At 27.4% G+C, this 25,242-nt stretch overlaps 2 protein-coding genes across 4 annotated transcripts in view; one reads left to right on the top strand and one right to left on the bottom strand.

The window, feature by feature from the left end:
• Window positions 1-16,133, top strand: part of Neto (Neuropilin and tolloid-like) — a 30,170-nt gene extending 14,037 nt beyond the window's left edge. The window contains exons 2-11 of one of the 2 annotated variants that reach the window (XM_015509007.2): window positions 7,640-7,684; window positions 7,773-7,964; window positions 8,040-8,193; window positions 8,367-8,473; window positions 9,263-9,420; window positions 11,257-11,500; window positions 13,303-13,412; window positions 13,497-13,643; window positions 14,794-14,905; window positions 14,987-16,133. In XM_015509007.2, the coding sequence (XP_015364493.1) occupies window positions 7,640-7,684; window positions 7,773-7,964; window positions 8,040-8,193; window positions 8,367-8,473; window positions 9,263-9,420; window positions 11,257-11,500; window positions 13,303-13,412; window positions 13,497-13,643; window positions 14,794-14,905; window positions 14,987-15,381 (1,664 nt within the window). In that variant the 3' untranslated portion in view covers window positions 15,382-16,133. Of the gene's footprint in view, window positions 1-7,639; window positions 7,685-7,772; window positions 7,965-8,039; window positions 8,194-8,366; window positions 8,474-9,262; window positions 9,421-11,256; window positions 11,501-13,302; window positions 13,413-13,496; window positions 13,644-14,793 lie in introns of both variants that reach the window. The other variant, XM_015508997.2, reaches the window with a different exon arrangement.
• IntS8 (integrator complex subunit 8) lies at window positions 15,743-25,228 on the bottom strand. 2 transcript variants are annotated; one of them, XM_015508961.2, is made up of 16 exons: window positions 24,865-25,228; window positions 24,020-24,233; window positions 23,692-23,913; window positions 23,345-23,546; window positions 23,038-23,265; window positions 22,683-22,940; window positions 22,017-22,263; window positions 21,797-21,936; window positions 21,420-21,530; window positions 21,151-21,301; window positions 20,811-21,053; window positions 20,507-20,750; window positions 20,243-20,361; window positions 19,160-19,314; window positions 18,911-19,093; window positions 15,743-16,011 (listed from the first exon to the last, which is right to left on the bottom strand). In XM_015508961.2, the coding sequence occupies exons 1-16, from the start codon at window positions 24,980-24,982 to the stop codon at window positions 15,889-15,891; spliced, it is 2,958 nt and encodes a 985-aa protein (XP_015364447.1). In that variant the 5' UTR covers window positions 24,983-25,228; the 3' UTR covers window positions 15,743-15,888. The 2 variants fall into 2 exon arrangements, with proteins under 2 accessions (XP_015364447.1, XP_015364455.1); XM_015508969.2 differs by having other exon boundaries at window positions 20,243-20,358.
• Between the last annotated feature and the right edge of the window lie 14 nt (window positions 25,229-25,242).

The raw sequence follows: 25,242 nt of genomic DNA, 5'->3' as shown, positions 1-25,242 counted from the left end.
TTTTCGTCAATTGATTAATCTGAGTTTTGAGATCTCAATGTATGTATGATCTAGATCAGCGGTTCCCAACCTGAGGGTAATTACCTCCTAAGGAGTAAAACGCGATTTTTTGGGGGGTTCATGTGTATTATGACTGTAAATGAAATTTTAATAATATATATTTTGTTTTTTTTTTTTTTAATCAACTTTTTTTGGGTCGGGCGAGATTTGTTAATATCTAACCTGACTTATGTGTAATAGTCTCAAAAAGGTTGGGAACCACTGAATTCTAGATGAATTGTTTGATAAATTATTTTCCTGATTTTGATCAATAAATTGTGATCTTATGGTCATTGGTCTTATTTTAGATTCTGAACGAAGTGATGAATGTATTGATTTTACAATGATGTGTGTTTTTTTTTTTTTTTGTTTTTTTTTTTGTGTCTGTGTACAGCATAACTAGTCGAAATAATGCTTCGATTTCAAACTTTGGGGGTGGTTTCCGATGTAAAATTGAAGATCCTTGGTGCATTATAGAGGTCAAAAGTAAACATTTTCCAACAGTTTTCAAAAACATCGAGAAAAACAAAAAAAAAATGACAGAAAAACGGGAATTTTTACGCAAAATCAGTTTTCGACCAAATCGATTTTTTTATACGATTGTAATTCAAAAAATAATCACTTGAAATACTTGAAATTTTCACCAAATGTTTATGTTAGTGTTCTCTATATACAGTTTAATTTTCAAAAATTTTTGACTTTTTTTGAGTTATTTATAGACCACTGAAATTTACACTTTTTTGAGAAGTTTTTTTTGAAGTGTCGGTAAAAAAATGTTGGACGACCAAAAAAACTTGAAAATTTAATACAAGGTTCCTTATGAGTTTTTCTTATTGTAGCTAAAAAAAATTAAAAATCGTAAGTCACAATTTTTTTTAATAAGCTTTTATAGTTCAAAATTTTACGAAATCTGTCGAAAACGCGAAAATTTGCAAGTAATTTTGAAGTTGAAAAATCATAAAATTTTTTGCGTTTATAACTAAGGATTAAAAATACAACACTAAGTTCTCCATAAGTTTTCCTTCAAGTAGCTATAGAGAAAACTCGAAGTATCATTATAGAAAAAATTTTAAGTGCGTTTGAATTTTAAATTTTTACGAAATAGCGTAACGATAACGATTTATCCTGAAACGATTTTAAATATTTGTTATTATTCAAAAAGTATAAGTCCTAGATACTTGAAAATTTTACCAGTTATTAGGATTGGTATTTTCTTTACATGATTAAATTTTCAAAATATTTTGACTTTTTTTGAGATATTTATAGACGACTGAAATTTTCAATTTGTCTGAAAATTTTTTTTTGAAGTGTCGATAAAATTTTTTTGGCCCTATCAAAATACTTGAAAATTTAATACAAAGTTCCTCATAAGTTATTCTTAAAGTGATTAAAAAATTATAAGAATACATAGGCACAATTTTTTTTTATAAGCGTTTATAGTTCAAATTTTTACGAAATCTGTCGAAAATGTGAAAATTTGCAAGTAATTTTGAAGCTGAAAAATCATAAAATTTTTTGTGTTTATAACTAAAGATTAAGAATACATCACTAAGTTTTCCATAAGTTTTACTTCAAGTAGCTATAGAGAAAACTCGAAGCGTCATTATAGGAAAAATTTTAATTGCGTTTGAATTTTAAATTTTTACGAAATCAGGTGGGTATATGTATATCTATGATAATATAAGGTATTATGAATTATGATAACTACATGCAATGTTTTTGGAAAAATTGATTAACCATGCCTTATTCAAAATGTGTCTTAATTGAAAAATAATATATTTGTTTCAAAATAGAATATATGACAATATTTAAATATAATTTATTCTAGACTGACAAATCATCTCCGTTCAGAATCGTTTTTCGTATACAATGATACCTATCATTGCATTCAAATCTAACCTACCTTAGTCAGAGGTCCACCCCACCACCTAATGTACAGCAGAGTGACATCCACTTACCCGCTTTTTTTTTATTACTATTATTAGGTATTAATTATGTCATCTGTCACTGCTCAGGTCCCTATGTTATACCTTTTGAATTTTCAATATGTTTAATATAAATGAATTAAAAAACTTATTAGGTACTTACGTATATTGCTATATAATATCTAATAACAAAAAAAAAAATCATTGAGTTAATTAATAACTACATAATTACTGTCATCTATTAATATCGATTTACATAACTGTACACAATTTACCCTTTAATAGGTTTTGTATTAACGAGTTTTCAAAGATGATTAAGGATTTCTAACAGAAAATACTAAAAAGGCACATTAAATCAAAATAATTTTCTATTTTGTTTCTAATTTTATTCGCCTAATATAATCGTTCTGAAAATTTTAAAGAAAAAGTAGTTAGTGTACCTATACTCATATATTTTTGTTTAAACAGAAAATCAAATACTATACATACACAATATAGGTACTATTACACATTTAACGTTTTTGTCCTTCTAATACTTGTATTATAGTTTTAATAATTACAATTGGGTATAGTGATGATGCAACACTATTAACTATTAATGCGTCATGTAAAATGTATCTTCAAGTATTATGCATGTTAAATCGAGGTATAACAGAAGTAAAAAGAAAAATAGCTATATAGGTTAAAATATTTTGTAATGAGTATAGTCATATAGAAAAACCCAAACTATTGTGTACTGTATAGGTACCTAATATAATGACAAGACCACAAGACAATATATTTGTACATCTAATATAAATATTGAAAACAATAAATTATTAGCTATGTAGAGTGTAGACACCTATATTAATTGGCCAAAGTATTTTGAACATACATTTAAAAAATATTATAATAATTAGTATTTAGAATAGTAATTTAGTATTAGTATTCTTAGAACCCATTAATGAAAACATATTATAAATTTATTGGATCACAATCGTTTTTTTTTTTTTTTTGATTTGTCATTCGCGTTATATATGTGTAGTTTGCAGGTCAAGTATCCTATAAATTTAATTCCAATATCATGTTTAAATATGTAAAACGGAAGAAGGTAACGTCCCAAGAGATCCAAATTAAATAAATAATTAATCTCTTGTTGAATGATTAATAGAAAATGCGTTATCATTTAGGTATAATAAGTTTAATGTAAGAGTTTAATATTAAAGTGTAGAGCAGAGACAGTAAACAATACTGAACAATGAATGTATAATGTAAAACGTGTACTTTTTGCTTACTGTGTCTTGTATTAAAATTTTATAAGAAACTAAATAGAAACAACTACTTGCCAAGTCTAAATTCTAAAGTATACATATGTAAAGACTATATTATTTATTCTTCGTTTTTAATTCTGATGATAGATACCGATAGATATTAAAATCATATATTATATAAAATTATAATTTTAGAGCACAACCTAATTCACCATAAATTATATAAAAATCAATTGCTTCGAAATATAAATTTTAATCAATAATCATTTTTATAGGTATGTATAAGTATAACATATTATTATGTTAGAAACTTATCATGTATGTTAATACTACTGACTTATCGACGAAATAAACACATCTCTTGATTCTACTTCACGTATGACAATTTGATAATGCCACCCAAACATATATCTCCTCATGAAGTTGCATATCTAATTAATAATTCATAGAAATACAAATCTCCAGGTCGATTTAATCACATTCGAAGTTGCAGTTTATCTCCCAAAAAAGGCTTTTCTGTTTCTCACTTTTATGTACAATTATATAATAAGGCTCGCCTAATTTCCTTTACTCTGGAAATATTCAATAATAATAATGATCCATAAGCCAGGCAAACTTACAGAAATGCATCAATCGTTCAGATCAATCATCCTCTTGCCCTATTTCTCGAAAATTTTCGAAAAACTGATTCTTAAACGTCTCCTAACAATCATAGAAATAAACCTTCTCAATACTCAATTCGGATTTAGGCACGATTATTCTACAATACATCAGATCCACCGTCTTGTAGATAAGATCTCTTTACTCTTTAAGAAAAGCTCATATGCACAGGAGTGTTCTTGGACATTATTGAAAAGACATTTGATCGAGTTTGGAACCAAGGGCTCTCCACGAAATTAAAGCAATTTTCTCCCCATACTTTTATTTATTTATAAAACTATATTTTAGTGATAGCCACTTCTCTGTGCGCTCAGGAACGACTTTTTCAAATATTTCTTAAATAGAAGCCGGAGTCCGCAAGATGTAGTTATTGCACCACTCCTTTTTTACATCTACATCGCGGGCCAACCCAATACTCAAAGCACAATGGTAGCCGACTTTGTGGACGACAAAGCACTACTTGCATGCCACTTTGACCCAGACATAGCTGCCTCTTTTATGCAAACTCATCTTGATCTACTAGCCTCATGGTACACAGAATAGGGCCTGAAATTAAACCAAACAAAATCGCTCCACTACGCACTAGACTAACCTCCACACTACGCCCCAGAGACTGTCCACAACTATTTCTCAATAATCAACCTCTATCCTACTCTCCAAACGTCAAATATCTTGGACTAACCCTAAACCACCGGCTCACATGGGCTCCTCATATACGCTCCAAACGTTTAACGCTCAATGATCATAGCTGCCAGCTTAAACCACAGAAACCCACTCATGCATGATATCTTTTCCTCGAGTCCTCGACTATCCCTGGAAATCCTCCCAAACGACTACACTCAAAGAAAATCACATTCATAGAGATAAAATTCTATGTCAGGGCCAGTTGTATCGTCTACGGTCTACGGTTAAACTTCGATTATGCTTAATCAGCTGATGCCAGATATTCAACCGGGCAAATTCGGCTGATTAAACTCCGGTTAACTTTAATCGGAGTTGGTACAACTAGCCCTTAGATTGACAAAATTCTTGTTGATATAGAGCCGACAAGATACCTTGTTATATTGATAATAGTTATAATAGTTGTATTAGTAGGATCAATAGTACTATGTATTGTCATCACAACATATATGGATTGTTGAAGGATCATCACTATAAATAATATTATTTTGTTGTATAATTATAATGATAATTGATTTTATACCATTGATTATACTAATACAATTATTATCAATATCACACGGTGTCTTGTCGGCTCTATATCAACAAGAATTTTGTCAATCTAACATAGAATATTATCTCTATAAATGTTATGTTTTTTTTTAGTCGTATCTCGTATATGATCAATATTCAATACTAGGTATACTATAACGCTTTAAAAAAAAAATTAATCAAACCTTTAGACTTTAGTGTTTACTCTAAATTTTAAAGAGTATACAAATTATTATATTGTAGTTACCTACTTACAATGTTTAAAATAATAAAACTTTTTTTTTATACTTAGATTATTTATTTATACATAATATATAGTATTTAATTATTTAATTATTATTATAAGTATATTTGAATTATTAAAAAAAATATATAATTCATTCATCGTTTAAATCAGATAAAATCTGTCCTAAGGTGTCATAGCCTTTATCATATTTTGTGGTGAAAGCATAAAAATACTTTTGTATAAACAGCTATACAATTGGTGATTGTGATGGATATTCCAAATTAAAAATATGAAAAATCTTGAAGCATATACATCAATTGGTGATGATATTGAAAAAGTTTTAATTTTTAAATAATCAAAAAATACAATTATTTCTTTGGGTTTGTTAGGAGTACCACAAATCAAAATAAAAGGTTGGATCGGCGTATTTTCATTACGACGCTGAAATATATCATGTATATTCTTCAATTTCAGCTATTGAGGATTTGAAAATCATAAACATGTCTTGAGCTTGACTATTCTTTATCGAATATTCGACCAGGTTTTTTTTGCCATTTTCGTCTCTTGTCATTTTGTTACTTGTTGGAACGAAAATTGCATGTAATAATAAAACATGACTGCATATTTTTCATCTAAAAAAATAAATAATATTTCTATTAATATGATCAACAGTTTAAAAACTTATTCAAGCCAATACTTTCACTGATAGTAGTATTATATTGTCATTAAGGTTCTGTAATAGTAATTGTTAATTGTTTACTAGTTAAGTCTTTAGTTCCCTCATTATATTATATTTATAAAGCGCAAGTGGTGTAGAAACCTACTGACAAACTATTTCAATCTTAATATTCATGTTTTTTTTTTTTATTGTAATACCTCCACTGGGAGGCTTCTACGCTCAGTTATATCTATCTATTTGTTTTATTTTTATTTCTATATATTACCTCAGTTGTCTTATTGTTCTTTGAAATAAATCGAATAAAAGATAAAAAAAAAACTCCACGCTTTTAATTGACAACAAAAATATATTACTTCAAAATGTCTTTATTAATTGGGATTACATACAAATAATTAGTACGGGTGCAGGTATCAGACTTTACCAAATTTATTTTATATTTGTCTCTCTACAGACATTTACTATAATAATATTTATTCTTGGCGACTTTATTATAAGTTGTCCTTATTATTTCAGTTTATTTATTTATTCTCTATTCCATATACTGCACTGCATTCACTATCCAAACCCAGATTTATAGAATAAAAGGCCCCACCAAATATACAACTTGTTATAAATATACTTCCTAAAATATTTTTTAATTTAATGAAATAATATTTAGGTCCAAAAGTAAGTATTTCATTTAGGTAATACTAGTATAGTAATGTGTCTATGAAAGTTGTACTATATACTACAACTAGTATACAACTGTTATTTATATTGATATAAAAACTAACAAGTACCGAACTATCGAACAATAAATCATAAGAAATAAATAAAAATCGCGATTTTAAATAAAAACATAATATGTATATTGCATATAAGTATAATATCGGATTTTACGTATAGTTATCGATTCCCATAGGGTCATATAGTGAACACATTCTATTTCTATACGCTACAGGTATATATGATCATTAATTTTATAATATACAATATTAAAATATATATCTGATATGCATATTATAAAATACTTAAATACTTAAATACTTAAATGATTTATAGTTAGATCGTATAAAAGCTATCGATATTTCTTAACGCTTATTAACCTTAACTATCGGGATACACAAATAATGGAAAAAAACATTTAATATTTTCCAACATAATTTTTTTTTAATTTACTTTAATTTACTACTTCTTTATTTATGGCAGTAAAGTATAGAATTCTTAAGTTTTTTTACTGGGAGTCCCATAATAGTGTTGTCCCTAGGGACACTCCCTTTAGTCCCCGCATCTTACTTCGGGCCTGACCGTATTATTTTCTATATCAGCAACAATAGGTTCTTACGAATAATTTTTTTTTATGATATACCTAAAAAGACATACTTATTTACTATTATGTACTCTATTTTATATGTTTTGTGATAATATTAATGGGTGGTTGGCGTTATTATGAATTTATTATTTCATCTCTATTTTTTCCTATATGGCCTATAATACATCGTTATTATTAATTGGTTATACCTATCCGTCATTTTTATACGCAACCCCTGCACTTATTGTAAACAAGTTGTTTAAATTTTAAAAAAGCATTGATTTATAATGATACACAATTAAAACATGACAAATTAAAATAGTTAGATTTTAAATTACAACGTTTTTTTTTTTTTAGGTATTGCGGTATTATTAATAATTTCAAAAAAAGTATTTGGATTAGGTAAATATTACATTATAAAAATATTTTATACAGGTGTATTTGATACAATTGTTAATTTTGTTTTTTAATATCAAAACTAAAATTTTAGATTCGGATTTAATCGATAGTAATGTTTCGTTAACAACTACTATTGATTATGATATACCGGTTCAAGACATGGCGTCTGAAACTTTGATGGCTACTTCACCGTGTCAACCATTTGAATCAGATTTCGAGTTCTACTCTCCAGGTTATCCTCAACCATATCCCAATAATACAGAATGTATTAGATTGTTAGAAGGTGGGTGAACAGGAACTTTATTAAAATAATTTATAATTTTGAATGGAACAAATAACATTGGAGACTTTTCTTTAGCTGGCCCTGGAGAGATTATTGAACTAGACTTTAGGGACTCGTTTACTATTGAACCAAGTATTGGGTGTAAACACGACCACTTGGAAATTCGAGATGGACCATATGGATATTCCGTTCCAGCGTATTACTACTGCGGAAATCAGTTCCCACCCAAGTAAGTATTTTTAATTGTCTAAATTAAAATATCTTGTTAAAATACAAATTGCAATATGAATAACTGCATTATTATTATAATATTATAGCCTCAGTGCACTTTAAGTGTAATATTTTGTTCGTATAAATATGCATTATAATATATTATTATTCGGTATTATCCTTCTTTTCTAGAATAATTTCATCGGGGAAGTATTTATGGTTGAGATTTCGGTCGGACGAAAATATTGAATATGAAGGATTCCATGCCGTTTACAAATTCATTAAGAAGCCTCCACCAGGTGAACAATAATAATTAACACTCCATAAATATTTTTACTTGGTAGAAAACCGTTAAAATTTTTTCACAGTGGGATACTATAGGAAATACTGGCTATACATATAATAAAATATGTACTCTGCAGGAATGAATAACGTCGTAGGTACCTATATGATGTATTTTCATGTACACGACACACTTTTCCTATGTTTGTCGTTTTAACAAGTACCTAGAGTTGGCTATATATAATAATATATACACGATGTAGTAGCAGGCACCTCCTATATGGAAGTTTTTTTGGGGCTTAGTTCACGGGGTTTTTAAAAATTTTTTTTTCAAATTTTTACATGCCATTGAGAAAAACGTTGAACCTGAAATTGGTAATATTAATTGCACATATAATGCGCCAAATAAACCAGAATGATTGTTTGTATTTTAATATAATAATATGGTTCATTATTTTACCAAACTCTATACCAGGGGTGGCCAACATGAATACGTCCACGAGCTACATGGACAAATACAGTAATATATTGATATCAAGAGCAAAAATGTTAAAAATTCATTTTAAAATTTGTACAATTTTATTGTATTTTATGGATAAAAAGTAAATAGTGTTTTTTTTTAGTAATATCGAACCGCGCATACAACTATGACGCGACTGCACGCAAGTCGCATGTTGACCACCCCTACTCACAAAACAAATGTAATCAATGTTTGTTGAAAAAAAATACCATGATTTTTATGCTAATGGCATTATAAAATCAAAAATTAAATACGTTTTGAATCTTGTGTTGATCATATTTTGCAGACATAGAAAAATCGGAGCTTCCGCCTTGTCGTAAATTTGTGGATGGTTCACAGGGGTACATAAATAGTACGGAGGTTGACGATTTAAAAAATAAAACAGTCTTGAACCAAGTGCCGTTAGACTGCATGTGGATAATACAAGTTAAACCTGGTTGGAAGGTAATATTTTTATATTTGAGATACTCGTATACGTATATGCTCACGTTTAGCGCTTTATTTAGACACAAATATTGGGTGGGTTTAGCTAATGGTTTTGGGGAGCGTTTAAATTTTTTGAATATAAAAATGCTTCGGGTGCGACGAAATTGTGAGACTTTGACTAATCTCACTTTAACTCTGTAAATACCTCGAGTTTACCTGTTATAATGTTCTAAATTTAATCTATATGTAGTCGGCTTCAAATCAAATTTGATTCGATTATATAAAGGGGCTTCTATACTCATCAAATCATTTGTTGGTAACTATTAGGCTGGTAAAAAGAAACACGCTCTATATTATGACTTATTATGAGTAATACTGACAAAAAATCACCTCCCGGCACGATACGATTAAGTCGCATTTTTAAAATCCACTAGAACATTACCTTAGTATAAATGTCCACCTCAAATATTATATACTGCTACACAAGTAAATATGGAAATTTGGTTTAACCATCCCAGTATCGGAAATTCATATTCATCTGTTTCGACAAAATATTCGAAAAACATTCAAAAAATTTTAAAAAAAACTGCAGTAATAAGACAAGCCAGTCTTACATTCGTGTCACATCGGAACATCTTAAAATTATATGTTATGAGTTTATGACCAACTAAAACCACCTTAATTAGATTTATAAACTTTAGCTATTATTCTGAAATTAGTTTTTTCAAGTTTTTAAATGTTGTGTGTACCGGTCGTCCACCTAATACACATATGTGTTACAGTGAAATTTTAGATTCTGAGTGGAGCGAGGAATGTATTGATTTTACCATGATGTGTGTGTATTTTTTTTTTTAATTTTTAATTTTTTTTTTTTTTGTATCTGTCATCGCGTTTTGGGGCAGTAAAAGTGCTTCGATTTTCGTGTTCAGTACCTCGTTCGATCAGAAAGTGAATCTAGTGGGTACTTTTTTTGGGGGGGGGGGATCAAGAGTGAAAAATTCACAATTTCTTTCTAAATAATCGGGATAAACAAACTAAAAATTAAGGGAAAAACGGGAAAATTTTACGCACAATCAGTTTTCGACAAAATCGATTTTGGTTTTTGATTTAAATAAAAAAAAATGACCATAGATACACGAAATCTTCACATAATGTTTATATAAGTATATTTTATCCACCATGCAATTTTTAAAAAATGTTGACTTAAGTTGAACATTTACAGGCATATGCAATATTTTTCGATCATTATTAGTTTTTTTTTAAATTAATATTGATGAAAATGTATTTTTGTAGGGTAAAAAAGCTTGAACATTTATTACAAGGCTCCTAACATATTGTTACAATAGCAGTTGAAAAATAAAAGAAATACGTAGTCACTGCAAATTTTTTTATAAGCCTTCAAAGTTTGAATTTTGACAACATACCTACGTAAGAATCACGAAAATTCGAAAATTGTCTTAAGCTAGAAATTCATAAGAAATTTTCCTTTTATATCTAAGATTTGTAAATTTTTAATAATCTATATGATATATCCTAGACAGATAAACAGTCTCCACTCAGAATCGTTTTTCGTATAGTGATATAATTCCATTGGATTCAAATTTAATTCCATCCATTACAGTAATCCACTTGTAACCTACTGTACAGCACAGTGACATCCACGACTTGCTCGCATTTTTTTGGTTAACTGTGAGCATTTTTATATTTTGTTTCAGAAAATTGTCTTGTTGGGCCTTCAAATATAAAATAAAAATTACCATTAATCAGGATCTATATACATATATTACATTTATGATTGGCTCTATATGTTCAACATAATTATTCACTCAAAACCATTATATATATTTATTCTAGATTCAGCTTAACTTCAAAGAGTTTTCTTTAGAAAAGCCCAACGATTGCGGATTGAACGTAGTGGAGATTTTCTCGAATCGCACAGACATGGCTTCGCGGCTCAAAGTGTTTTGTGGATCGATAGCCGAAATGGTGCAATCGCCGGGCAACACGTTGCACGTGCGATTCTTGGCAGAAGGAAAAGGAGTGAAATCGAAATTCTCGGCACTTTATACTGCATACCGTACCAAAACTAAAGACGAAGGTATGGGTATGATATTATAACATTTACTTATAAGTAACAGCAAACTAGTATAAGGGTAAAAGGTATTTCATATACATAAACTTATATATATATATATATATTGTATATTGCAGTAAGTTTAAGATCAAAAAGTTTCTGTGAATATTATTACCTATACCTTACAAAATGTCTATACATCCTGTGTCACTGTGATATACATAATACTTACACATTGAAATTCGGGATGTATTAGTTTTGTAATTTAATACTCGACTGCACTCGAATAACATACATACTAGCCTTTGAACCAATAGCTATAGCTATAGGTAGATAGGTATTACCGTTAAAAAATAATTTTTAAATAGGGACATATAGTGATATACTTATGATGTTTTGCAAGTGTTTTGTTTTAGCCTTTTAGGTACAAACAATTATCTAAGAGTATTTTCTGGCGGTTTTTCCATTTTTATGTGTAGTAAAAAAATTAAGAAATAGTATTATAGGTGATAAACAAAAAATTAAGTAGGTACTTCTGTATAGTTCATTTCGCTGAAATTCCATCACACGCTGTACAGTCGTACATTTGTTATGTATAATTAGTATAAACATGATGTTTAATCTATTTATTAATTTCAGACTAAAATAGTAAAATCAAATTATATTTTATTATCGAATTGTTTTGTAGTAGATAAATTGCACGAAATTGTCGTTATTTTTATTTGTTTGGAACAACTGTTTAGTTAGTTGCATTTGTAGCTATAAATATTGATGAAATGGACACCAAATAAGGAAATTTGATTTCTTACTATTTTAGACCTAATAAAAATAATCAGTGCGGTGTACTAAAATAAAATTAAAGATTAATTGTGTCAGATGGTAATCAATGGTAGATTATCGTGTACACTACACAGCAGAAGTTCTCAAAATTAGTAGAGCAGAGTTCTACTGCTCTGCTGCTCTTGATGGTATGGACATTACCTGTGTTTGTATGAGGGTTTTATACGATGGTAGATTAATTTTATAGTGGGTTACGAGCATTTTTAATTTACGATATTTTATATACGTAAAACTTGCTAAAAAATTGTACTATTGCAAAAAAAAAACTCATGTACAAACATAAACATGTTTATTACATTGCGCAATGTTCTTGTCATCATGTTTCATAAGAAGTCACTTTAGTCTCTAATTTTTAAACTAACGAAGGTTAGCTTTAACCACATGTGATCTGCTGAGCGTAAATTTGCAATGTTACTCACTTATAATACAGAGACAATACTAGTTTCGCGTCTCACGTTCTCTTAAATTACAAAATATTATGACTACCAATCCAGTGATAAGTGGGTAGTGGATACGAATGTACGGTTATACTATAAAGTAGGTACCCTACCTTTGGCACCAAGTAAACGATTATGGAATTTCTAAAAAAAACTCTTTGCTTTCAGTGGGATCATTAAGTTAATTATTAATAAGGAAATTAACTAACTTTTATAAAATAGTTCATAATATTCTATGAGCACGCCTCAGTCTAAATTATTAGAACACTAAGTTAAGTTTATTATAATATAGCTATATACAACAGCTGATTATAACTCGGTCAGTCAGACATATATATAAACTCGACATTTAAGTTAGGGATAGGTATTATAGCTTTAAAGCAGCAGTTTTTCAATGAAAATTATAAGGATTACCCCCTCCCCTTCCACTCACAATAACTCAGACAATTTTATAAGTAAATTCCAATAAAATGATATCACAGACTTGTACATTTGTGCGTTTATATGACACATATTATGTCTTAATAAATTCAAAACTATATTTTACAGCGTGCGGTAGTGATCAGTACGATTGTGAAGACTTAACATGTATTGCGGCCGAATTACGGTGCAATCAAGTCGAGAACTGTCGTTTTCGATGGGATGAAGACGGATGTCCGGTTTGTATTCTGCAATCATTATTTACTCGAATTTTGTTTTGTATAAAATTTGTATTATAACCTATGAATTTAAAATCATTTTAGGCAGAAGACAACAGATTGATGCAACTATTTTCAAGTTTTGACATAATAGTTATTCTGGTAGTGTTTTTTTTAATTCTATGCGGCATGTGTTCAGCATTCATTACCAATATTGTCCGAAAACTTGTGCACGATCACCGAATTATAAAAGTAAGTTTTATAAAATTGTTTAATTAGCATAAAATGTGGATTATACATTTATAACAATGTTTAACTACCATGCAAATGAGAAACAATAATGAGATAGATATGTAATATATAAATGTGTATACGAATGTCTACCAAGATATAATAATTTCCAGCATTAACTCTTTTTCCAACTATTATATAAAGTCACATAGAACGAAGTGAATAGGTTCATGTTATAGCTCAAAATTAGTATAAATATTTTGAACATTTTTAAGTTCCTAAACTGTATAGAATAAAATAATATATATATATATATATATATATATATATATATATATATTAAAACTTTAATATTTTTTTAAATTAAAACACCCAAACTAAAATGATTAAGAGGAGAAATCATTATATTTGGTTTGAATATTCAATTTTATCCAAATTAGAACTTAAAATGGATTAAAAAATAATATTATTGTAAGACAAATATATTTGTGTTCAGAATAACAGAACCTAAAGTTTTGTTTTTATATCACTTTTGAGAATGGAGATGTATAAGAATCCCATTATGCATGGCTGATATTCGATATACCTGAACATTATAAATTTATAAATAAGCGTCTTTATTATACCTATCCAACCATAGGCGCCGACTACATGGGGGCTCGGGGGCCGCAGCCCCCATTGAAAAGATGGAGTCAGGGCTCAGCCCCCATTGAAAAGATTGAGATTTGAATTTCCCAAATCATGTTTACAGAATAATATATCCGAGATTCGAGAACATTGTAAATGTTAAATAAATTAAAGTAAATAAATATTTTTAATTTATTTTGTGTTATACTACAGGTAGTATTTATTTTATCATATTTTACATATTTGAATTAGTTTAAACTAAGACTTTAAGTGACTAAAAATTTGAGTGGAACCGTTATTAATGAAAAATTTTGAGTGTTCCCCTGATTTAAAATTTAAGAGGATACAATTAAAAATATAGATATAAGTAGTCCACTTCCTGCATCTCTACTCTTTAACCACATATATAAATTATTTTGAAGAGCAAAAGTTAAGGCTAATATGTAGCAAATTCGGCCCCCATTGGCATTTACAAAACCTGGCGCCTATGTATCCAACTTAGTTTCAATTTATTGTAATTGTAATTTTTTTTTTTTTTTATCAGGAACATATGCGCCATTCAAGAGAAGATCATTTAGATCAAATTGGAAGAATACATGTAACAGACGAACAATCACTTGAAGATTCTGGTCCACAAGGACATGACTATCCACAAAGTGATAACAGTAGTCAAACCACTAACCTAATCCAAAGCAAACATACTAACATATCTAGTTCTGATTGTTATGTTCCATCAGGTGACCTTATTCCAGTGTTAATGAAGCATGACCCTCCTTGCCATTATCCTTCTGTTGAAGACGAAGAAGGTGATGGATTGATGAGTTCCTATCCAATAACAGCTGAAACTAAAGATATTGAGTGTCAAACTAGAGAGAGCCTTTTCGACACTTCAGTTGTACCAAAAACTGCTGCCCACTATAGAGTAAGACCATCAGAATCACCTTTCAGACCACCATTAGGATTTTCTACTTTTGGATATCGAAAAGATTCAGACAGTTCTGCTGATGCAAAGCCATCAAAATTTAGGGCTGAGGCTGTTATTGAAATGGATAAATTTTCATCTGAACTAAGTCAAAGGCCTTATAGTATTGAATCAACTAAATCAGCTCCAGACGTCATAGTTATGCACTGATTAGTATACAATTGTATACAATATTACTATTATTTTAATTAATTAAAGTAAGCTTGTTGTTAAGAAAAGCCAAAAATTAAACGAAATGCTCAAATAATGAATTGGACTAAAATAAATGAGATAATGTACACTAAATCTGAGTATAATTAATATTTTCAATAAATTATACATTTAGAAATTTGTCATGTTTGTCAATTGTTAAGATTTATCAATGAAAATATTGTTCAACCTTTAGATATCTATACTGTCTTATGTTCTGAGTGATAATTGGAAACAACTGTATTATTTTAAACTATTTAAGAATGTCACGTAAATTATTCCTAATTAGTAAGTATTATGTTTTTTTTTTTTTTATCATCAATATACTTTATTATGTTTATTAAAATTTAAACATACACAATTACAATCAATGTTTATTATTTTTTTTCATTTTTTTTTGTTTTAGTATTTTAAATGTATAAAATCATTGTATATATTATTATTGTAGATAGACCTTCAGTTAATTTTTTACGGATGTACATATTGCTGTGATAGTGCTCTTAAAAACTTTAGTTTTCTTATATTGGCTGCTTCTCTTTTAATTTCTTCATTATTATTTGCATTTAACTCCAACGCACCAATTGTTTTCAACTATATATGTAAAAAAAAAAAACACTCCATTTTAAATAGATATACATATAAAATAAAAAATTGTACTTTCAAAATGTAAATAGAATTTATATTACAATATATTAAATGTATTATATATATGATATCAAGGGACTTTTTTTCAAACTTAACACTCATTAGTCATTAACTTGAACTACTAAAACTTTTTCAAAAGTTTTAGTTTTTTAATTTGAGAATGACGACAAATTTTTTATTTAATTTTTGTATGATTTTCAAAACAGAATATTTTACCAAGGTTAGGTAAACAAAAATCAAATTTTTGAACATGTCATTAATAAGCTATAACTTGATAATATTTAAACTTTAAATCTTAAATGAACAGGAGTGGAGTAATACATTATTTTAATATCCTATATAACATTAATCTGTTTACCTGAACTTTAATACTTTATAAATAATTAAATGCCGGTTCAAAATTCTATTTTTATAAATCGAAAAATTAAAGAAATGTTTTACTTTGGAATATGCAATTAAAAATGTATGGTTTGAAGTGAGAAACTTTAAAGTAATAACAATAAAATTATAAAAATATGTTTAGTGATGCCTAAAATGATATAACAAAAAAACACATTGTAATGAGTTTTTTGATAAAAGAATCTCTCTGCACGCTTACAAAACAAATAACTTGCAATGTATTATGATCAATATTCTTTACCCCTCAACAAATAATAATTCCATTTACTTTTTCTGACCAATTAAAAATAAATATACCATAGTCCTTCAAATCATTAAGGAACTAAAATAAAATTCATAATGTAGATCAGTATTTCTTAAACTTCTTTATCCATGGAACCCTTTTTGATGTCCACTTTTATCGTGGAACCCCTACTTCTTTTTACCTTTTTAGTTTTTTTTAGGATTATTTGCAAATAAATTATAATATTAAGTAGAAGTATAGATTATTGAATATATAGAGTTAGCTGATAGATTATTCCATATGGCTTATACATTATTATTTAATATACAAGTATTATTTTCCATAATGGATATTTTAAAGTAATTTTCTTGAACATTTAAAAAAAATTACTTAAGCTTTGCGGAACCCTGAAGTGATCTACGCGGAACCCCAAGGTTCCGCAGAACACAGTTTAAGAAACGCTGATGTAGATGTATTCGAGTTAAAGAAATTTACTTTAATTTAATTTCAAAAAAACTTTGTAGGTATATAATACAGTAAGTCTTCATTTAACTTTGAACCTAAGTTCCTAGAAAACATAAAATTAAGTGAAACACTTTAAAAAGACACATAATTTGAATGTGTTCCTAGCGTTCCTACCAATACCTAAATAACACAATAGGTAAACTAAAATATATTATAAAAATAAATAATAGGTATGACAACTGTAAAGTACTAAACAGGAATAGTGTCATTAAACAACTTAGTGCTTATTATCCATCAAATGAAGTTCTAAAATACGAAATATTACAAACATATAATAAGATAGCAAGTCCCAGAATTACATTATTGCTTGTCTAGATAATGCCAGGAGACGGTCTTGAAAGAATAAGTATGCTCGGATGACGCATAGCAGTACTGCTCAAACTAATTTATTAAAGAAAAGCTTAGTATATTTAAGATAGTAACAGTGTGCAATGACCAGCAAATACAGAATACTCAAAGACCTAGACAGGTCATGTTGTGTCCCAGAGGTACACTGCTATTCATAATCCCTAGAAACACATTACCCGTCCAGATGATGACTCTCGTAAAAAATTCTTTGGACTCTGTGAGTATACACTTCATACAAGGTAACTAAAATTAAATTACATACCTATATATTTCTGATATTAAAAACAATGTTATACTGAAACTGTTTCATTGTTAGGCGGAACACAAGAGTTATAATTCCATGATATGATATCAAACATTAACAATGTTAAAAGAAGACTTACTATAATTACTTATAAATAACCGTGAAAGTAGCTCTGTTGCATGGTTCAAAGGTTTTAAGTGTACATTGTCATTGAGTAAATCACTGTGAAGGATATGTTAATTCGAATTCAATGATAAACAATTGCATACAAACATTTATTTAAAGCTGCAATGGTGTAAGACATCAGTCTTTATTGTTAAGAGTATTTTGCAATTATATTAATATTATGGTACTTTGAATTAATTTTTGCCATAAACTTTACGGATGTATTACATAAAAATATAATTGTTATTAACTTTCAAGTAAATACGGGCATATAGTAGAACAGAATAAATAAATTCATGGTATAAATATCCTTAAATTGGTCTGAATATTTTGAAAAATTGTATTGCTTATACAAATGATAATTTTGGTAAAATAAGAATATTTTAAGTTGTTACAGTTAAAATTTTCTAATTTATAACAAAATAACTTATATTTCTGTAGTGAAACATTGTTGTTTTTGTATGAATATCCAAATACGTTGAAATTTAATTTTCAAATGCTTATAAAATCTAATGTGGCTTTACACTGAATATATCACTCCACTCAGAATCTAAAATGATTAATAAAATATCAACTAAATTATATTTGTAGTACAATATATAGTGAATATTCATAGATATATCAAGTTTGTGAATATAGATTTTTGTTTTGTTTTTGATAGGATGCCTGTGATTGAATTTGTAATGACATTACATGATTATAAATTCTGATTATATAGAAAATAATAAAGATTATGCCAGTGATTCTATTCAAATTGCAGAATTTTATGTGCTTGTGTAATTTAGGAAGCTAAACTAAATCATCACTATGAAAATAAAACATGAAATTCATTAGAGAATCATTTGTTAAAATCTTCAAGTTATAAAATCCTGAGAGTTTGAATGAATAGGCAAATGACTTATTAATTTTGCATAGGTATTGATGAAAATAAAATCACTTACAAGCTTTTGTCTGTGTTCCTGATGATTTAGTTTAGTATGCCAATATATGAGGAATTCCAACAAACTTATATCCCATATGTAATCATAATATTCATCCAAAGCATCACATGAATTTGTCTCAGAAGCACATTTAAATGCAGTTGCATAATCTATTTCTTCTTGAAACAGACATAATATTGCTGCCTATACAAAAAAAATATAAACATTTTTGTATTGTTTGAAATAAGTTTAATGCTTATAGATTATTACCTGTGTAAAATTTTGCATTTGCATACAACATTTCATCATTCTTTTATAAACATAATCTTCTATCATTGGCTTCAAAACTGGCCGAGCAAAGTAGTCGCTGACTATAACAATGGCTTCTAGATACCATTTCATTGCCGAACTGTAGTGGCCCATTACTGCAAGTCAATAATTAGTAATTATACTCTTTGAATTGTTATAATATTATGTATTATTAATTGAAATGTTTAATTCTTAAACCATTAAAAACTAAAAAAATTAAAACTTCAGTCATAATAATGTCAATAAAATTTAATCAAAATTTTTATTTTTCTAATTGGATATTTTTTAATCTAGTATCTAGAATGTAGATATGTTTTCACATACTTATCTTAAAACTTCAGCAACTTACATTATAATTATATGATATACATTATTAAGACCGACTAGACCGAGTAATATAATATTACTTACAATATTAATAATATTATATTGTATTGAATAAAAAATTATAAATTTATACCAACAGTGATTTGGTGTAACACAAAAATATCCATGTGAAATTAGTGACATAATTTCATAGGCATATAAAACAAATGGATAGCCGATTATGTCTTATTTAGTTAGAGCACTAAAGTCTGCAGTCAAATGTATTCAGGACAATGCTTACAAAATATTACAACAAATAAGATAGATAATCTAATCATTAAATTATGAGAGTAGTCAGAAGAAATTGTTAGTATAACAGTATCATTTTTTAATTTAGATATGTAATCTGTTATAAATTAAATATTTTGTAAATATTAACATATAGTCTTATTCCCAATAAACTTCAATCATAACGAATGACTATCTAGTTCTTTTTAAAATCTATATAAGACTTATTATTTATTGGACGGCTACCAGACTTCTATAGTTGAACTAAATTAAAAAATAACTTTTTAATTAACAATGTAAATTAAATAATATTTACTTTAACACATAATTATGATATTTTTATAATTTTTACTAGAAAAAAAAGAATCGAAGAAAGTTTAAAATGAAGGTTTAACAAAAACTGCCTAAGAAGAATTTATAACAAAATATAGAATATAATATTAAAGTTACCATATTGTAGATCGCCTTTTAGTTTCAATAAAATTATATGATTTGGATGGTACTTGAGTGATTCAGTTAAGACAATTCCTAATACTTCTGTTATATTTCTTAGAGGAATATTCATACTGCTAAAACACAGTACATATTTTAAATTGGATTCACTAAATGTCTTAATAACTTAAAAATTAATTAATAACTTGAGTAACAAAATATGATAGATATTAACAAATAATATATATAATATATATAATATATATAATATATTAAACAAACTTGGGAACGACGGGCCATATATTGAGGAAAGGCATTATAAGTTCCATGGCAGATTCATCTCTAAGAACATTTTGAATTTTTGCTAATAGTGAAAGAACTATTTGAATGGCATTTTGGTCCCTTAAACTCAAAAACACACGCATAATGTCATTTTGGCTTAGTACTCGGTTTTGAGTACATTGAGGATCACCATCTAAAGGTCTTTTATTAGTAGCAGAATAACCATAATCAAACACTGGTAAAACTACAAACATTTAACATAATTAATTACACAACTTTGTTAAATACATTTTTCAACACTTACTTAAATCCCAAACTTCTTTAGCACTTTTTTTAGTGCCTTTAAATTTATTAACATCAAGACAAGTATAAGCAATAGCTAATGGTAATTTAAAGCAATTATAATGTCTTTTTGTTAAATATTCCCATTCACCAACATTTAATAGAGTTAATACACACTGTTCAGCTATTTCTTGACGCGGTATTAAATTATCACTTTGTACAAATTCTAGGCATTGCTTACAGCGTTCCACAAGATCTCCAATGGCTATAAAAGTAAAAAAATTTAAACTTTTATGTAATTGAATATAAATAAATAATTATATATTAGTTATTTTTTAGGTAGCCATGATATAAATACTAACCAAAATTTTTAAATTCATATTGGAATTGAAGCATTTCAGTATATAAACCTTCCCATGAAATTAATTGTCTAATTTTGGAATACATAATGTTATTATTAATTTTTGTTTCTGTTTCAGCTTCTCGTAGTAACAGTTTTGCTCTTTCAAAGTCCTAACAAAAAAATATTTTACTATCGATTAATATTATTTCTATTTGTATTCGTACAGAGGAATTTGTGCAATAACAATATATAGATAAAAAAATTATTTAAATTCATAATTTGACTTACATTTAATTTAATCATTTCTTTCGATTTAGCAATTAGGATGATGACCAAAAATTTAAATAATCCATTAGGTAATCCTATTAAAAGACTTTGCAAAGGTAATGGAACTTGCCACTGAGAAAAAACAATGGTATTGTGGTATTGAAGATAAATTAAATCATAGATTTATCTAATATTATACAATATATTCAGTACAAATGATAATGAACTAATATATCACGTTTATTTACAATGAGTGATAACCATAAATGGAGAGTAAGTGCATATTGCATATTAATTCCTTTTTCGTTTTATTGGTGAAATCTAATTAACTCTAAATGCACATTATCAATTGCATAGAAACATGTTTAAAAATAAAAATATTAAAACTAATAACTCACTTCATAATTAATATCTAAAATACTAAACATTGGATCCACATCCATTTTGTGTAATTGTTGTAATAAATTGCGTAAGTTGCTTGAATCATATTCAATACTTATTTTGTTTTTTAATAAAACTTTTTGTACATTAATATTATCTAAAAACAAAATATAAAACAAATAGCATAATAATAATAAAAAAAAAAAAATAATAATATAAAAATAAAAGTGTACATACTTATTTGGGTGATTTTTAATCGATCCAAACGTTTAGACATATCAATGTTAACAGTCGGTATATCTTCAGGTGACGCTAATAATTTATGTATGTCAACATCACCCAATAATTCGTTTATTTCCTCATGTCCATCTTTTAAAATATCTTTTACCAAGTTCTTAGGACATTTTAGTAAAACATTACACACAAACATCTTAATGTTTTTTCTAAATTTTTTATCTTTAATTTGCGTGCAAAGTTTTAAATCCTAGAAATTAAAAATAAAATAAAGTTTATGATGTACTTTAGAAAAAAGTTTGAGCCAACTCTTTATTTAATGAACTATTATATTATGCAACAAATTATTATTTACTAAATACTTGATCATTATTTATTTTTAACACTTGGCAATCATTAACAAATTATATTTTTTAATAAAATTAAGGCAATCGCGAAATTAGCTATAAACAATACCATTAAAAATTCAAAATTAGTCGACCACCAATATGTGACTGCACAGTTTTTACTATACCTCTTGGTCAAAACTACACATAGTTAAAAAATAATAATAATTTGTAATGATAACTGTGTGGTAACCAAAGAAAATTTATCTATGCATATACTTTTTCTGAATAAGTTACATATTTAAAATAGATCTCACATTTTGATTAATAAGTTATAAATTACCTTTAAAAATATCTCAGGACCTCTCAGATTAAATTTAATTTTAGTAACATAATCTTCAGGGGGTAACAAGACAATTTCTCCAGAAGTTACTGATGCTCTTCGAATAGCATTCATTGTATGTATATGAAGTAACATGTCTCTCGATGCAGTGAATTTTCCCAAGGATAACATGGAAGCCAAGTCAAGTTCTAAGGAGTCTCTTAAAAACATTGGAATTTCCATAACCTGGTTATCAATTTCTAAAATTTTTAGAATTCCCTGTTCAGAAATAATAAGAAATAATCATACTTAATCATTTAAAAAGATAAAAAGGTAATAATAATAATAGTAATATATAATAATGAATTATATTTACAGCATTATGGTTAGTTTGAGTAGAATACAAAAATTGCATTAATAAACTAGAATTTTCTGTTATTTCAGACGAACAGGCAGCGTAGAATCCATTTAATTCTTCTAGTTTTATTTTATGGAAAGAACTTGGTGTCAAGTTAATATTTAATTCTTTACACTTTTTAAAATAAATTCCAGCTTCTTCATACTGTGCTTTGAAAAATTTGTACTTGGCGTAATCATACATAATCTAAATAGTGGTTAAAAAAATAAAACGACTATAGTATTTTATAATATTTAATATGAATAAAGATTATTAATATAAATACCTGAGAAAGAAATTCAGCTGATGATACAGTTAGGCCTTTAAACCAATGACAAGATAAAGGGTTTAACTCATCAGGCGGATCAAATGTATTTATTGTTGGTATGGTGTATGATGATCTTTTCAAATCTAAAAGTCGTAACAACATTTTTTCACTAAGTTCACTTTGCATTTCTAATTTTAATAAAACATCTTCATTTCCATCTCTAAATCAACAGCAGTATAAAGGTAAATATGAATAGTGTATTAGTATACATTATTTTTATGCATATTTAAACAATATTACAGAAATATCTAAGTAAAATTTTAAGAATTTTTGAATACTTTATTAATAATTATAATATAACTTACTGTACAGGACCTAGATTAAATGATGATTTTTTGGACAGTGTATAATTTATAATAACAGTTAATGTCCATCTATGAAATAGTGCAATAGCAAATACTTGTTCATCTTTTAGCTGTGATAAGTCTTCAATTGAACTATGAGACTCAAAATCAATTAAATTGAGACCATTGGAAACTAAATCTAAAAGGTCTTGGACAAATATTATTTGAAGACTTATTGGAACCCTAAATAAATCAAAATTAATTTTGTTAGTAATATAAATACTAGGTATACCTACTAAAATATAAATTTTAAATTTAAACAAAATCACAAACCGAAAAAAAAACTTACTTAGTTTGAAAGATGTTTAAGTCCCATTCCCAAAAACTGACAATTTTCATAGCTAATATTTTTAAACATTCATATTTTTTACGTTTTCGATATTCAATTTTTTTGTCGATTCTTGAGTTGTCCATTAAATCGTCAATATCAATCAGTGGCAAGTCTTTTGGCCTCTCCATGGATGAATAGAGAAATTTTATTAGTAGTTCTGTGGCACTAGGATCTGTATAAATCAAATATTGTAAGCTACCAAGTGCAAAAAATATAACAACCTTGCCTCATAACAAGTTAGGAATTATTGTAAAAAATTACTTAACCTTAACTAATAAATATACCTTTATTTTATTTATATTAGCAAAAAATGTTTCACAAATTACTTAAAACTTCAATGCGATCAGTCAAAAAGTGATTCAAAAAGAGGGGGAGGGTTTAAATCTTAAAAGTGAGATAATCTCTGAATGTGGGACATAAAGTCATACTAGGATATCTTAATTAAAAGAATAACTTCACAAATTTAATTAAAACACGAAATTTCATGCACTTATTGAATTAGATGTTGTACAATTGAGTTAAAGGATAGACTTCACTAAGGTTAAGCTATAGTATTTTTAATTTGTATTTTTCATACAAAACACATCAGTCTTTAAATAAAATACAATGAAGCTTAATATTTAATCATAACACATGCAATAAAATCTTTAATTGCATGTCTACTTTAGTACCTATCATCCATAAAAAATCTGATAAACATTATATTTACTTAAAATAGCTTTATGTAAAATATAGATCTATAAATGTTGACAATACTTATTTACACAAATTAGAAAAAAAATTAATAATATTTATACTCATACCTGCATGAGATTTGTTCAAATGTTCTTCAAGAAGAGATGGTTCAATGAGAAATTCAAACCAAAGTTTTGTGTTAGGTGCAATTGGTATCATACCAGGTCGCAAAAGATCTACGTCCATGTTTAAAAACACTTGAGTCAATTGTCTTACAATACCTATATCCGAGTTATAATGCTCTAAGAAACTGTCATTTAAAAGTATTTTAGTATTTCATTAAACATTTTCAAATTTTCAATTTTGTTTACAATTAAACATAGCCATCAAGCCATGATTATGGATAGACATTACGATTTTTAATAACAAATCGTTATCTGGATATTTTGGTTATCATCAAAACTGATATCTTTATCACTTATCATATCAAACAAAAAATTCCCGCG

The sequence above is a fragment of the Diuraphis noxia genome, unplaced genomic scaffold (assembly GCF_037042655.1).
Source record: "Diuraphis noxia isolate RWA-SAM2 unplaced genomic scaffold, SU_Dnox_SAM2 contig0004, whole genome shotgun sequence".
Classification (NCBI taxonomy): domain Eukaryota; kingdom Metazoa; phylum Arthropoda; class Insecta; order Hemiptera; family Aphididae; genus Diuraphis; species Diuraphis noxia.
The sequence above is the reverse complement of the archived record's forward strand: the minus strand, read 5'-3'. Positions and strand labels throughout refer to the sequence as shown.

What these genes read in the sequence shown, in the direction of transcription:
- IntS8 (XM_015508961.2), bottom strand. Translation starts at nt 24,982, where the DNA reads ATGGACGTAGATCTTTTGCGACCTGGTATGATACCAATTGCACCTAAC. An exon ending in CAGCTGAATTTCTTTCTCAG is followed by an intron (nt 23,266 to 23,344) that starts GTATTTATATTA and finishes ACCACTATTTAG; the next exon opens with ATTATGTATGATTACGCCAA. An exon ending in TAAAGAAGTTTGGGATTTAA is followed by an intron (nt 20,751 to 20,810) that starts GTAAGTGTTGAA and finishes AAATGTTTGTAG; the next exon opens with TTTTACCAGTGTTTGATTAT.